General features: G+C 39.9%; 1 protein-coding gene and 1 pseudogene across 1 annotated transcript; both read left to right on the top strand.

Moving 5' to 3' along the window:
* The first annotated feature begins 478 nt into the window (after nt 1–478).
* On the top strand, nt 479–8,732 carry LOC122063670 (annotated as a pseudogene).
* Nucleotides 8,733–14,128: 5,396 nt separating this feature from the next.
* LOC122063667 (cytochrome P450 71AP13-like) lies at nt 14,129–15,965 on the top strand. Its single transcript, XM_042627362.1, has 2 exons — nt 14,129–15,091; nt 15,210–15,965. The coding sequence occupies exons 1-2, from the start codon at nt 14,168–14,170 to the stop codon at nt 15,819–15,821; spliced, it is 1,536 nt and encodes a 511-aa protein (XP_042483296.1). The 5' UTR covers nt 14,129–14,167; the 3' UTR covers nt 15,822–15,965.
* Nucleotides 15,966–16,371: the final 406 nt, after the last annotated feature.

Below are 16,371 nucleotides of genomic sequence, written 5' to 3'. Positions count from 1 at the left end.
CTAATGGGCCTACCTCAGTATGTACTGATACATTAATCCATCCCCCAGTAGGTTGTACCAACCAATGGAGGTGGTTTGAGGTTCAAGGGTGCGAGGGTGCGAGGGCTAGGCCCCACAACCAAATAATTCCGATTTTGACCTATATACTCATTGGAGGTGTTCATCGATGAAGACTGAATTGGTCCCCTTTGTGTGGAAATGGATCCTTAAGTTGAATGGGGCTTTCCCAAGGAGTTTCTAGAGTGTGGGTTCCACCTCTTTGTACATTTTACTATTAAAGCTTGGGAATTTTCTTGTGACGTGTGAGGGTATGGACTGACCTTCTCTTTCGTGTCTAAAACCCCTTCCAACTATTGAGGCATGAGTTGCATGTGCCAGTAGGGTCGTTCTTCCCTTTCTGACAAAATATAGCTACTACCCAGTATTCATTGGTACTGGTGTTCTCACCTCATCTTCACATTTATAAGGGGAAATTTTAAGGCACAGGTATAACATCCACTGTTCTATGTCCCCATGTTTCTCCTCATCTTCCTCTTAAGCTCAATACTTCCAATTATCTCGTCTGGAGAACTCAGTTTCTACAGCTCTTGAAAGGATATGACCTTCTTCGCTACGTTGATGGTTCCTTTTGTTGTCCACCAGTTCCGATTATCTCTTTAACTAATTCCGATGATGTCGCCACTGCCTCTGCTGCTACCTTGCATTGGGACCGCCAAGATCAACTTATTTTGAGCTGGATCATATCACCCTTATCAGAGGTGTTTTTTTTTCTCACATCGTCAGTGCTGCTACCTCACATGAGGCCTGTCTATCGTTGCTTGTGTTTTTGCTCAGACTTCCCACACCAGAGTTCTGGATCTCAAGGTCAGACTCTCTCTCGACTTCTCAAAGGATCCGATACAGTTTCAAACTACCTTCTCTCAATTTGTTTTGCAATTGATACTCTGGCAGTGAATGATCAGCCAATTCCAGACGAGGATCTGGTTCTCACTGCCTTACGTGGTCTTGGTCTTGATTACAGGGATTTCTCCATATCTATTCATCTCTGAGCTGAACCTTTATCATTTGTTGATCTCACTGATCTATTGCTCAGTCAAAAAAGCTTTCTTCGATCACTATCAGATGATTTCTGCTTCGATCTCTACTGCTAATATGGCTACAGCTCCCTCACAGTCTTCAACTCACAGTGAGAATCGATGCTCTTCATTTCGTTCTCATTTTTGTAGAAATCGCCGCCAATGACCTCCATGTCAAGATCAAAATGAGATTAAGGGTCTCTTACCTCTCCCTTCTGTGGCTCCGAGCAACTCGTTGTTGGAAATGGCCAAGGTCTGTCAATCACTCATTCTGGTTCTGCAACTCTTTCTCCTCTCTCTTGCTATTCTTTTTCTCTTTCAAATGTTCTCTGTGTACCACAGATACATCGCAATCTCATTTCCATTCAGAATTTTTTTGTTGAGAAAAACACTTACTTTGAGTTTCATTCTTTTTTTTTTAGAGGATCAGAAGACAAGGGAGATCCGTTACAAGGCCCGAGTAACAACGGGTTGTGTGAGCTTCCCACCTCTCTCTGTTCAACTCCCTCCTCTCATAAGGCTATATGTGCTCCTATAGATGATTGTCATCATCAATTGGGCCACCCATCCATTAAGATAGTTCGCCACACTGTTGATCAGTTTGCTATATCTGTATCTTGTACTACTCTTTCTAATTTTGATGCATGTCATTGTGCAAAAATTCATCATTTACCTTTCTCTATATCTTCTTGTATTAGTTCTTCTCCTCTTGAACTTTTGCGTTGTGATGTTTGGGGTCTTACTCCCTTAGTCTCTGTTGACACTTTCAGATACGATATCATTTTCATTGGTTACTATAGCAAGTATACATGGATGTATCCCATATTACATAAATCTGATGTTTCGTTGGTTTTCACTATTTTTAAGATTCGTGTTGAGAATTACTTCTCCTGCTATGCAAACCGATAGTGGGGGAGAGTTTGAAAAGTTGGAATCTTTCCTTGCTTCAAATGGAATTTCTCACCATGTATCTTGTGCACACACTCAAGCCCCAAATGGGCTGCTAAGCTTAAGCATCAACATATTGTCGAGGCAAATCTAGCCTTGCTCTTTCCTCACATTCCTGCTATGTATTGGACTTATGCCTTCTCCGTTGCTGTCTATCTAATAAATAGGATGCCTCTCTCCATTTTTTGTGATCTCAGTCCTTTTCAACATCTGTTTCAGACCAAACCTGACTATTTGTTCTTGCAAACTTTTGGATGTCTTTGTTATCCTTGCCTGTGCCCATACAATTGAAACAAGCTTGATCCTTGATCTCAACCTTGTGTGTTCCTTGGCTACTCCTTAACTCACAAGGGATACAAGTGTTTGGATACTTCTTCCAATCGCTTATATGGCTCTAGCCATGTTTCATTTGTTGAGTCTATGTTTCCTTTTTCAAATTTTCCCTATTCATTGTCCTCTGCTCCTTCTTCTACAGTTGATTCTTGGTGCTCTGCTTCTCCACGGGTTATATATCCCTGTTCCTCTAGGTGTTTATCTCAGTCTTCCTCTTCTAGCCCATCCTCTCTTGAGCCATCTTCTCCTTGTGGGTCCTTACCTCAAATAAGTCCTGCCTCAGTTCCTATTATAGGTTCTATTTCTTCTTTGGTTGGTGAGCCCATTATAATGCTACCTTGCTCAAATGGGCCTCCTAACCCAGTGCGTGAACCCTCTCCAGCTAGTGTACCAGAGCCTCTTATGGTTGTTGCCCAGGAATTTACCCATCATATGCTCACCAGGTCTCAGACTGGTGCTCCTCGGCATCCTCCTTATCGACTGACCTATACTGCACAAAGCATCCACTCTCTGGCCCTATTGAGCCTACTTGCTATACTCAGGCTGTTAAGTCACCAGAATGGAGAGCTGGAATGAGTGAGGATTTTAATGCCCTCTTCAAAAATGGTACTTGGTCTCCTGTTCCTCCTTACTCCTCTCAAAATGTTGTAGGTTGCAAGTGGGTGTTTCGGATCAAGAAACACTCTAATGGGACCATTGAATGACATAAGGCAAGATTGGTTGCTAAAGGCTTCCACCAACGACCCAAAGATGATTTCAACCAGACCTTCAGTCCGGTGATTATACCCACAACCATTCGATTGGTTCTATCTCTTGTTGTTACCAATCAATGGGAAATTCATCAATTAGATGTGAAAAATGCATTTTGCATGGGGATCTAATGGTAACTTCTCATATGACTCAGCCACTGGGCTTTGTTGATGTGGTGCATCCTAACTGTGTGTGTACTCAAAAAGTCATTGTATGGTCTTAAGCAAGCACCTCGTGCTTGGTATACCAGGATGAGTACCTTTCTCCTATCTCAATGGTTTGCTGCATCCAAAACCGACACATCCCTCTTTATATACCGCAAGCAAGCTACTGTAATCTACTTCCTCATCTATGTTGATGATTTACTTGTCACCGAGAATGGCTTGAAGGCTATACAGAATCTCCTTACAGTTCTTGCTGCTACATTTTCCCTCAAAGGTCTTTGTGATCTTCACTATTTTCTAGGGATAGAGGTCACTCGATCACCTGCTGGTTTGTTCATGTGTCAACGTAAATATGTTACAGATCTTCTTCAAAATTCTGGTATGGAAAATGCTAAGCCAATTTCAACCCCAATGGTTGCTGGAACTCCTTTGACTCTTACTTCTGGTTCACCACTTTGAATGTTACTGAGTATTGTTGGATGGTTGGAGCCTTGCAATTCCTTACAATGACCAGACCTGACATTGGTTATGCTATCAATAAGGTTGCACAGTTCATGCATCAGTCTACTGACTTGCATTGGATTGTTGTGAAACGAATTTTACAATATTTGAAGTTCTCTATTAATGAAGGCATATTGTTCGGTCCTACCTCTGCTGTTTGCTTATTGGCGTTTTCAGATGCAGACTGGGCTGGATGCCCAGATGATCGAAAATCAACGATTGGATATGCTGTATTTCTTGAAAACTATTTGATTTGTTGGTCTTTTAGGAAACAAGAATGGTTTCCAGGTCTTCAATAGAGGCCGAGTATCGGGCTGTCGTAGTTGTTGCTACTGAGTTATACTCTGGTTGCGCTCATTGCTTTGCAATCTTGTTATATTTCTTTCTCAACCACCAGTGATTCTATGTGATAAAATAGGAGCAATTTATCTTTCAGTGAATCCGGTGTTTCATGCTCGTATCAAACACATTGAAATAGACTTTCATTTTGTGCATGATGTGGTAAGTTCTCTTCAGCTATAGGTTCATTTTGTCTTCACTAAAGATCAGCTTGCTGATATATTGACCAAGGGCTTGTCTCGTGTGTGTTTTCATTTCTGAAAGGAAAGCTCACAGTTGGTTCTCTCCCGTGTGCGTGAGGGGCCTAACATATCTCTCAAGTGGTTGGGTATACCACGTGTGATGTAATTTGTTGATCTTGTTGGATGTCTCTCAAGTGTACATGGATATATAATAAAATCATAATCAATTCAGTTTCTACATTCAATAGGTGGAGCTATGTTGTAGCTCTGTGGCTGACAAATGGCCTCTGACGGGTAATTACAGGTCACATGGAAGTAAAAAGTCAAAATAAATGATTTTAGTCTTTTTACAGATAAAATTGATCCTTGATCATATAAGTCACAACCATGTCCTGTCGAGGTACTGTAGAACAAAAAACTAAGAGACGTAAAACGCCTTTAGGCGAAAGTAATTGATTAGATAAGCAAGGGCCCTGCATCCATACAATGACCATAGCTAGAAACTTCACCTTAACTCTCACCATTCACAGCATTCATATAAGATGGTGACCCATTTCTATATGGAGCAGTAGAGAAGAGTAGCATCTCTATCCTTTATTTAGTTTGAGCCAGTAGCGATTGATCAGAGATAAGAAAATGCTTCAAATGCATCAAGGGCCCTTTGTTCATGCCTTCTCCTTTCTCCTCATTTGCTTTCTCTTCCACTTCTTCAAAAAATCCCCAAAAAAGAAACATAGATTACCACCTTCTCCATCAAAATTTCCTCTCATCGGAAACCTCCACCAATTAGGCCTACACCCACACCAAGCACTTCTTGCCTTAGCTCAACGCCATGGCCCGCTCATGCTTTTACACATGGGAAACAAACCAAGCCTTATAGTCTCGTCCGCCGACCTGGCTCGCGAGATCATGAAAACCCATGATCTCATCTTCTCGAACAGACCGGACTTGAGCATCGCTACGAGATTATTATACAATCACAAGGACCTTGCCCTTACACCCTACGGCGAGTATTGGCGACAGGCACGTAGGATATGTGTCCTCCAGCTTTTGAGTAGCAAAAGGGTTCAATCTTTCTGTTCGGTGACGGAAGAAGAGGTGGCGCTTCTGAACGAGAAAATAAGACGGTCGTGCTCGTCTTCGTTTGATCTTAGTGGGACACTTCGTTGTTTTACTAATGATATAATTTGTAGGGTGGCATTAGGAAGGAAGTATGGTGGGGATGCGGAGGGGAAGAGGTTTGGGGAGATGACGCGTGAGCTCACAACTCTCTTGGGAGTATTCAGTATGAGGGACTTCATACCATGGCTTGGCTGGGTTGATTATGTGAGTGGATTGGATACAAGGGTGGAGAAGAACTTCAGAGAAATAGATTGTTTCTTGATCGAGTAATTGAGGACCATATGATCCAATTTCAGAGAAGCAAGGATGGGGGTTGTGGTGCTACTGATGATGATGGCCAAGACTTCGTATACTTCTTGCTTGGGATTGAAAAAGAAGGAAGTTTGCATGCACTGAAATAGAGAAGCAGTTGGGACAACTATGTGTAGAAGATATTAGCAGACACAAGTGAAACCACTAGCACCTTTAAGAAAATCTCAAACGAATCATTTTAAAAGAAAATACGCTAATATAATGATTAAGAGGTCATGAGTTCAACTCTCCTTAGAGAGAATGAAATTTTGTTACTATTTGGATTGTAAGAATTTTCCTACTACTTGGCCCACAGTCAAAGAAATTAAATCTTGAAATATTTGGAAAGTAGTAAAATTTTATGAGCGTATTTGTGAACCGAATGGTTTATTCTATTTCTTTGGCTATAAGTCTCTCCAAGAAGTGGGGGTAAGCCTGTGTACATTAGGACCCTCTCGAGACCCCGTAATGGTGGGATTCTCATGCACTAAGTACGCCCTTTGGCTATGAGCCCAAGTAGTATAAAAATTTTTCTGGGCCTTCCTATAATAATAATAATAATAATAATAACAATAACGAAAAAACATAGATAATTATGTCCATTAAACCAGACCAGATTCCATCAATAGTACCATGGCAGTTGGTCGGCTTCTACGTGCTGTATCATTTGTTTCTACAATTCTACCAGCAGTCCGGCCTTGGTGTGCTTCTGACCGGTATAAACGACTTCCTTCACATCCTCATGTTTGGGCTCAGAAATATTACATGCCATATGCTTCGGATGCAGGTGCTATTCGCCGGCTTGTACTACGTGACATGGCTTTCGGCTTTTGTAAGTATTTTCCCCTATTTGTTGAGATCATGTTCGTTTTTTAGTGACCAAGGTTTCAAGTTCCGGTGAAATATTTCTCAAAACTGGGAAATTTTGACCAAAACCAGGTAATTTTGGGCTGCAGGTTTTGACTACTGATTTCGAGGCGTAAAGACTGTATTTCTTAAACCCTCATAAAACCCTAAGTGAAATCCTATTATTTGAGTAGGAATCCTTTAAATCTTGTTAACCCCTCTTGGGATTGTGAATCTAAGGTTTAATAAAAGACCTACATATTGTTTATGAAGGTTTAGAGGAAGAAATTACAAGATTTGAGAAGCATTTGTTGATCTCTTGTGCTAGAGAGAAGATTTGAGGTTTTTGACGTGTTCTTGAGTACAGAAGTAAAACCTAAGCTTGAAACTCTGAATTGGTCCTAGATATAGGTTAGAATCATGATATGGGACCTTGGATTTGTTGAAAACAAGGTCGAATCGACCCTTCCTAGTTTCTCCAAGATGGGATGAAGAATGGGAGTGAACAGTAAAATCCCAGTCCTGAGTGGTGGGTGCCTAGAAATGGTCGGACCCACCAACCTAGAGCCTGGTTGTCCTAGATGGGCTATTGGTTCGACTGATGACCAAGATCGATGGGCATTGGATTGTCGATCCTGGCCCTCCAGTCTAGACAGTGCCCCCTGGGTCGAACGGCAAGCAAGGATCGACGGACACTTAGCCCCCACTCTTGGCCGATCGATCCTTACAGGGCCCCTGAGTCTAGCGGCGGGCAAGGACCGATGGGTACCTCGCTCGCCAGTTAACCCACCATTCAGACTTTTTAGGTTCTGATTAGACCCAAATTTATTAGGCAACCTTCTCTAGTGATTTTAAACATGTTGGGTTCATCATACCTCATTGGTTATGAGCCTAAAGTGGAGATATACTAAACTTGACCTCTTTTATGATATGTTTCACTAGAAACTCACGTCATCGCACGCTGGATCATCCTCGTACTAAGGGTAATCATTGTACACAAATAGGTAAGTGGGAAGAGGACATTAAATTTATTTTTGGAGTATTTTTGCATCATTCCATTATTATTGTAGACTAGCCATGTCATCATTTCATTACTGTATGTAGACTAGTCATCCACTTATGCCATTTACATGCATTGTCTTGTGCATTATGGAATTCATTTATGATTGTTATATTAAAATTTTAAAGTGATGAATGTTTATTCTTGCTATGAGTTATAAGAATGATGATTTTAAATTATTGAATATGATGCATTGCTAGATTAGATGCCATAGTCGGCTTGAAAACGAATGCATTTGAGGCCTATGCAATGGGACACAATGATACTATGCAGTCGTACTATTTCATATAGGAGCATGCAGTTAAGAATAATATATCCCTGTGCTATGACCCTTCCCAGCAGGGGTTTAGGAATTGGGTATATCACTAGGGGGAAGCCCAAGATTGTGTACCAACGGTGGCAGTTAGAAGTACGTCCGACCGATCACTAGGACTGTCAGCAATTTTGGTGATATAACAAGAGGGTCAATCTTACTGTTTTTAAATTTAATGCAGGGCAAGACCCATTTTACTTTAATGTAGACAATGCTCATTTTACTTTAATGTAGGCAAGGCCCATTTTACTTTAATGCAGGGCATGGCCCATTTTACTTTTCAGTACCCATGATTGCCCTTCTCTGACAACCCTTTGAGCGTATCGCTGGATGGAGTTCACGACTCGTACCCAGGACATACGTGCACTATGGTTGTGAATAACAAATGACCTATGACTTAGATGTGATATTTATGAGGTTTAGGATAATAAAAATGGACTTGCATATATATAGGTGTATTTGTATTGCGAATGATTGTTTGGTCTTTCTTTTCACTGACTGGGCTAATGAACTCATCCCACGTGTATACCACTTTTAGATAATCCTACAGATTATCCGGCCGAAGAGCTAAAGCTGGGACCCACTGTGGAGTTTTCAGCTGAGGATTGATAGGTCCCTAAAGATCTTGGGCATGAGGCCGAATGCCCATGTGAGAGTTGTGTTATGGGACAACAACACTGATACCTACTTGGGATTCCTTTTGATTATTTTATGATGTTACCCCTTTTGTACTTTGTATGTTTAAATTGTACTTCTTGTGTATATATCACGCCTACGGGCTCACATGTAAATGTATTATGTAATACAATTTGGGTATCAAGAGTATTGGGGCATTTATTGGCATATGCATGTAAGACTTCCATTGAAATACAGAAATTGCTTTCTTTAGTTGTGTGTGTGTTGTGTAGTAGTTACTGTATCAGATAATCCTAACAGGTTTTGGGTTAACAGGAGTTAACTCGGTCATCGGTCTGATTCTGTGAGAATGGGGTGTAACACCTTCACTCTGGCCTCTTCTCTAATTGGGGTTTCAACATCAGCTCACAATGCCCCTTCTATCTAGCTCTTACTACTAGTGATCATCTAGTATTATCATCTCCTTCTGCATCTTCGGTAAAGAGATTGATTGGTTTTAGAAATAGAGCTCTCTCATTCACTTCTGTTACTAGCTAGATCTCTTTCCATAAATTTCATGGCGCTTCTACTCAAAGAAGTTGGAGATCTAGGATTGGGGCTTGGCCCTATTATATCATTAGATCATTTGGTTAGTCCAATAATAGACGAATTTTTTTTTCTATAGGCAGGCTATTCTACAAGAAGTGAACTCATGACTTCTTAGATATTTGCCCTTACCAACTAAGAAATCCCCTGGAACTTAAAAAATCATCATCTCTCCCTTTTACTTGTAGACTTTTATTTCCTTGGATTTGTTGGATTTAAATAGCAAGAACCTAATGCCCAACCTGGTCTAGCACAACCTGAGGCCTCAGCCTAGGCCCGGCTTGACCATAGTTCAAGCCTATAAATCTCAACCCTAGCTCACCTTTCAAGCAGCAAATCCCAACCCAAGCACTCGGATGGAATTGCTTGCTGATAATCTGAATTCACCAAGAGAAATCAACCCATCTCACTAAATCTCTCTGATTATTGGGCGTGGCATGAGATCAATCCATATATCCCATAATACATGCAGTTACACCTAGCTTATACAATAGATCAGTCGCCATGGAGTACACCCATCTCTAATTATTTGCCGGAAAAGTTTTCTTCGATTATATGGAGTATGACTAGTGAGAGTACAAAACATAAACCACCACAAAAATTTATCTAGAATGATCAACCATGGTTGGTTGCTTTCTTCCCTCAATTGATAGGATCAAAATCCTCTGTTTTTCTCATCCCTATTTTTCCTTGTTTTGCTACCTGCAGAATATGACATGTGGACAACAGAGGATCCAACGGTCAAGATTGGGTGAGAATTATTACATTTGATGCGTTGATCTTAAAGTTGTCCACGTGTCGTGTTTTGTAGGTAACAAAACAAGAAAAAACAGGAATAAGAAAAACAAAGGATTATTTTCCTAATCGATGTCCTATTCTTTAATGGGAAAATTTTCTCGATTCAAGATGGACCCAATATTATCGAAGAATCAACCTCTTAGTTGACAACGTAAATCAAAACAAAAGTGAGACACTGACACTCCATCTTGAGATAAGGACAGCATTCCCTAGTGCAGATTCCATAGGGGAAAGCAATCTCATTCATGCAGGGAAAATGAATGAATCTACTTACCAAGGGAAAGAAAAGAGAAGATATTTTAGCCTCTTCCGTAGAATGTTCAAAGAAATCCGGATCTTTTCTAGATATGGGGAGAAGAATTCGGTTTGAAAAGACATGTGATGTTGTCACCATAATATGTCTAAAAAAATCTGCCACATTTAAAGTAGTTTTGAGTTTTTATCTCATTTTTTTTAGGTTTATTATTTCTTTGAGATATTTATAATACCCAAGTTCTTTCTTGTAAAATTTATCTTTGGATAAAAGGAAAGAACCCTAATAAGGCTGCATATTATGTTAAAAAATATTACATACTATTATCATATGTGATATGGAGGAAACATAAGAAAGAAATCTAATATCACGATGGATCCCAGCACCATTTTGATCTATGTGGATCTATGTAGAAACGAAACCTTAAAAGTGATATCGAGGGTAATGATAAAACAAGAATAAATAATGCACACATGTTTATGAGGCTCGACAAGATTATCTATGTTTTCGATGAGATGAGATTCTGCTTCATTATCAATGGAGAAAATGTTTACATTGTTCGTCCTCACATCTCTCAAAATTGCTTACAGAGAAAATAACTCTTGCGAAAAATATATAGCAAAAAACCTAATATAAAAAAATACAAAACTGTCATGAAATAAAAAATTCGAGCACCCCCTATGCCCCTGCTATGCGAGGGACCTCCTGCTTTTTTGCAGCCCCCACAACCCACTTACCGAAAAGCAGGACTGTCATTCTGTCAGTGGGCCTGCACCAGTACTCATTGGATTAAACTGCGACGGAATATAAGACATTGTACACCAACAATTCATTAATGTAAAATATATATATATATATATATTTAAATTGAGATAAATCTGATCAATTTAGTCCAATCCTGATCAATTTCAATTAAATCCGAATCGATATCAGCTGAGATTGATCTCAATTCTTAAAAGACATAAGTCCCAATCCTCATCCTTTGCACCGTTTGACAACATTTCGTTTCTACCATTTCTACTTTTTCTTGTTCCCAGAAACGGAGAAACAACCTAAAAAGCGTTTGATAAAGTTGTTCCATTTCACCCGTTTCTAGAAAAATAAATCAAAATTTATGCCTATTTACAATTCTAGAAACAACTTTGATGAAACAAGTCTGACTTGTTTCGTCGTTTCTAAAAACTAATTTGAGAGAAAAAAAAAAGACTGTTGTGCTCGATAAATTTCTCAACTATTTAAACCTAAAATGAGACAACCGAATTCTCTCTCTTTTTTGGGCATCCGATGATACTATTGGGTTTTTTAGTGGCATTCTGTCTGCAAAAAACGTTTCGAGAAATAGGTTTATCAAATACCAAAAATCCTTTTTTGTTTTCAGAAACGTGAAAAACCGTTTCTCCAATTTCTAGACACAGAAACAACAAAAACATTATCAAACGGTGCCAAAGAACGGGATTTACATTTTTCCCAGATAAAAGGAAAATTCCAACTTTACAACAACCCCAACTCTCCTTATAACCATTCAACTTCCCCCTCACTCTCAGATTTGGCCGAGTTTTCTATTCGTTTCGTTCATTCTCTTATATTGGTCGGACCTACAAGGACAATTTGCATATCTGCCCTTTTTTGCTTTGGAAAAGATGGTTGATTGGGTTATTTTTTTATTAAAGAGATTTATGCCTTTTTTATGTTGGTGGGGCTGGGCTTCCATGGTTGTCAGTCTGATTAAGTGGGTGATTTTGGAATGGTCGAGAGAGTGTTGGCGGGACAAAGAGTAATGTAAGGGTAGAGGAGGAAGAAGCTCCGTAGTTGAGCTGTAATTTCTCTAGGGAATAAAATAAAATGGGCAAAAGAATGCTGTCCGATAAATTAGCCCCGGGGAGCATGTGAAATTATCACCTTGCATCCCATAAAAAAAAATCCATGATGATTCTTTTGGTGCACTTCTAGTATGAGCATGCAACCACATTCTTAGCATGCAATAAAAAGGTGTTCTCTATGGTAAGACTATAGTTGGAAAATCAGGTTTTCACTCCGACGGATCATCTAAGTTGAATCAGAAAAAAAGTGAAACCTAATCAAGGGTCACAAAGACTCATAGACTTAAATGATCGAAATTGGTCCTAGATGGTTTGAGTTTCTTTCAACTCTAGTTTCTCTCCTTGCCTAATGAAACTCATTGAGTTCAGTGTTTTTTCCCACTATTCATGGCCCTAACTACTGTATACCAAGTAAATGTTGAAGCCATCTTCCCAAATATCCAAAACCCTAGGCCCTCAAAACTTGGATCCAGATCCTCTACAATTCTTACTTTGTGCAGTTCGGTGCAGTGCTACCTTCAGCACTTGACATCTATCTCATGCCACATGGATGGTGAGGATGAGGAGAGAGGATGGTAGAGAAAAATCATGACCCGATTCCTGTTCTGACCCGAACTCATTGTGTTTATGGATCCCTCGATCCTCTTTTCCCCTTTAGAGCCGAAAAATAAAAGGGAAGAAGAAGACATGCATGTTCAATCGATTGTTGATGATGAGACCTGTTCCATTCTTATTCGCCTATGATCGATCGTTGACGGTGAGGCATCCTGTGCAGCTGTTGTTGCCAATGGCCACTCCTACAATAGGAATGTGTCATGATTTTTCTCTACCATTCTTTCTCCTGATCATCCTCATCGTCCATGTGATATGAGATAGATGTTAAGTATTGAAAGTAGCACTGCACCTAACTGCACATATTAAGAATTGTAGAGAATCTGATCCCTTAAACTTCACTCTCACTCTCATTCTCATTCCATCTTCCATGATTTCCCCTAACCTCTGCAAGTTTGGCCCTTCGCAATTGGTCCACATCTCCCCCCTATATTTTTCTGATTCTAGAATTGATTTTTAGTATTTAATGTGTAACAAAAAAAAAAAAAAAAATGATTTACTGTGATGAGATTTAACTAATGTGAGTCACTAGGTTTTGAAAAAGAAGAATCGAATCAAAGTCTGATCTTCCAAGACATAAAGATTGATTTTTTCACTAAAAATGATAATGTATCTTGTTATACGATTAAAAATGATAAGGTATCTTGGTGTAGGATGTGCCACACCTAGGCTCGGAGAATTATTATTTATTACCCTATAACAAAATTGAGATAACAATTTATATCACATTAGGGTAGATACCGTGAATTAGGGGTGTCAATTCGTGGCCCGACCCGATTAAACCGATCGGGACCGACCGTTTATAGACCGGCCCGGCCCGGACCGTGTATTAAACGTGTCGGGCTTGAGCCCGGCCCGTTTATAAATGGTCGGTCTCGGTTTTGCTACTTGGACCGTCGGGCGCCCAACCGAGACCGACCGAATAACGCCCGACCGAGACCGGCCTATTGTGCACCCACTTGGCCCGACCCTTTAATGATTGTAGAATACCTATTTTACCCCCCAAATTAAAGAATAAAAACTAAAAAGTAAAGACATGTTCACATTTTAAATAATGGTTATATTTGGTATCATTTATTGATTTATTGTCATTTTTTTGGGCTTGCATGAGTGGGTCGGAATATAATAGTACATTTTAAAGAGGGTCCGTTTAAAAACCAGTTAAAGCCCGTTTAACATTAAATATGTCCATAGTTCGGTTAAGGCCCGACTAAAGCCCGATTAAGGTAGCCCGATTATAGTCCGAGATCGATCGACCGAATATAAAGTGTACCATGCCCTCAATAACTAAGCCCGATTAGTTAAATGGGCGGACACGGTGTAGGCTTTGAAACTCTTTAAGCCCCGATTAAGCTTGATCGAAACCGAACCGGCCCGACGGTTGACACCCCTACCGTGAACCCACCAGCGCATGTGCTACCAAATCTTCCGCACGTGGAACGTCTAGAAGGTTCAAGATTATAAATAAAATTGAATAGCCATCAGCAGAAAATGAAGAAAGCTTCTGGTATCAACTTGGTCGCTCAGAAGAAATTCTAATGGCATCTCCCTTCCAGTTGCTCCAGGAATCAAAAACCCTGGGGACTATCCAATCCTTCTTCATCTTTACAACCATTTTTCTACTAATCCTTCTAAAGTTCCGCCATGGAAGAAGCAGAAAGCTCAATCTCCCACCAGGTCCTTCAAAGTTACCCATAATAGGCAACCTTCACCAGCTAGCAGGTAACATGCCTCACCTCTCTCTTTGCCATCTCTCTCAGAAATTTGGTCCCATCATTCACTTGCAGCTAGGTGAAATCCCAACTGTGGTTGTCTCCTCTGCTAGAACAGCCAAAGAAGTAACGAAAACCCATGACCTTGCTCTTGCAAGCAGGCCCCAAATTTTCTCTGCAAAACACCTTTTTTACAATTGTACTGACATTGTCTTCAGCCCTTATGGTGCTTACTGGAGGCATATCAGGAAGCTTTGCGTACTTGAGCTCCTGAGTGCCAAACGGGTTGAGTCATTTAGCTTCATAAGAAAAGAAGAGGTTGCAAGTTTGGTTCATCGGATTACAGAGACATATCCAGGCACCATTAATCTTAGTAAGATGCTTGGAATCTATGCAAATGAAATTGTTTGCAGGGCTACCTTTGGTAGAGGTTTTACAGGAGGAGGAGAGTATGATCGACATGGGTTCCAAAACATGCTTGATGAGTATCAAGAATTGCTTGGAGGACTTAGCTTGGGAGATTTCTTCCCTTCCATGGAATGGATACACACAATTACAGGTATGAAATCAAGATTAGAGAGACTCTTTAAACGGTTTGATTGCTTCTTCAATGAGGAAATTGAGAAGCATCTCAATTCCAAGAAAAAGAAAGGGGATCACCAGGACTTTGTGGATGTTTTACTTGAATCCAAGAACAGAGACGTCAGGGACTTGCCTCTTACCATGGACAACATCAAAGCAATCATCTTGGTGACTATGAATTCCCTATTTTTTCTGCAAATTACTTTTCTGAATTGGAAGAATCCATTCTATGATACTATCTGAACATCAAATTGCAATTAATTTGTATACCATTGCTTCTGCACAGGACATGTTTGCTGCAGGAACTGACACAAACTTCATAACCCTTGACTGGGGAATGACTGAGCTTGTCATAAACCCAAGAGTGATGAAAAAAGCACAAGCTGAAGTAAGAAGCATTGTTGGAGATAGAAGAAATGTATTAGAAGATGATCTACCTAAGATGAAGTACTTGAAAGCTATAATCAAAGAGATCTTCCGATTACACCCTCCTGTTCCAGTACTCGTTCCAAGAGAATCCATGGAAGAAGTAACCATAGATGGGTATGTCATTCCTGCCAAAACTCGTTTCTTTGTCAATGCTTGGGCTATAGGAAGGGACCCAGAGACATGGAAGAACCCAGAAATGTTCGAACCAGAGAGATTTATGGAAACCAGTATTGATTACAAGGGGCAGGATTTTGAACTGATACCATTTGGGGCTGGAAGAAGAAGTTGCCCTGCTATAGCTTTTGCAACACCCACTGTCGAGCTTCCTCTCGCTCAACTACTCTATAGCTTCGACTGGGAACTACCACCTGGTATCCAAGCCAAGGATTTAGATATGACTGAAGTTTTTGGTATCTCAATGCACAGGAAATCCAATCTTTTTGTTGTTGCAAAGCCATATATGCCATGACTATTAAATCTGAATCTGAACTGGACCCAAATCTTACTAAAGAAGTTTGAATCTAAGTTGACACATCCTGTATTTTTGACTTTCCATTCCATATTACATGTTCAGCTTTTTTTCCATCTGCTAGCATTGCCTTACTTTTCCACCTATGTTGCCTTACTTTTCCACCAATGTGGCTATGAGCTTTTTTTCTATCTGCTAGCATTGCCTTATTTTTCCACCAGTGTGGCTATGTACTTTTTCAATCTTCGTGAGCTGTTCATTGTCAAAAGAGTGGAGGAAAAGCACAAGCATTGTCAGTTAAAATGCCAAGGAAAGGACCCTCTGGACACATAGGAATCACCTAGGAACAAATGCCAAAATCATATATTAACTATTAAGTACTTTCAATAACAGATATAAGGTAGTTGTTCTTTTGAGTTAGTTTATCTTTTTTGGTAGGAATTTCGAGTTAGTTCAAAGGATGATATTTTTTATTGTACTTCTATTTTTTTTTCTTTTTCTTTTTTTTTTCCCGCTAAGAATAAGTGAAAGGACTTTATTAAAGAATAAA

This window comes from Macadamia integrifolia, unplaced genomic scaffold (genome assembly GCF_013358625.1).
Source record: "Macadamia integrifolia cultivar HAES 741 unplaced genomic scaffold, SCU_Mint_v3 scaffold1420, whole genome shotgun sequence".
Lineage (NCBI taxonomy): Eukaryota > Viridiplantae > Streptophyta > Magnoliopsida > Proteales > Proteaceae > Macadamia > Macadamia integrifolia.
This window is presented reverse-complemented; position numbering and strand designations above follow the sequence as displayed.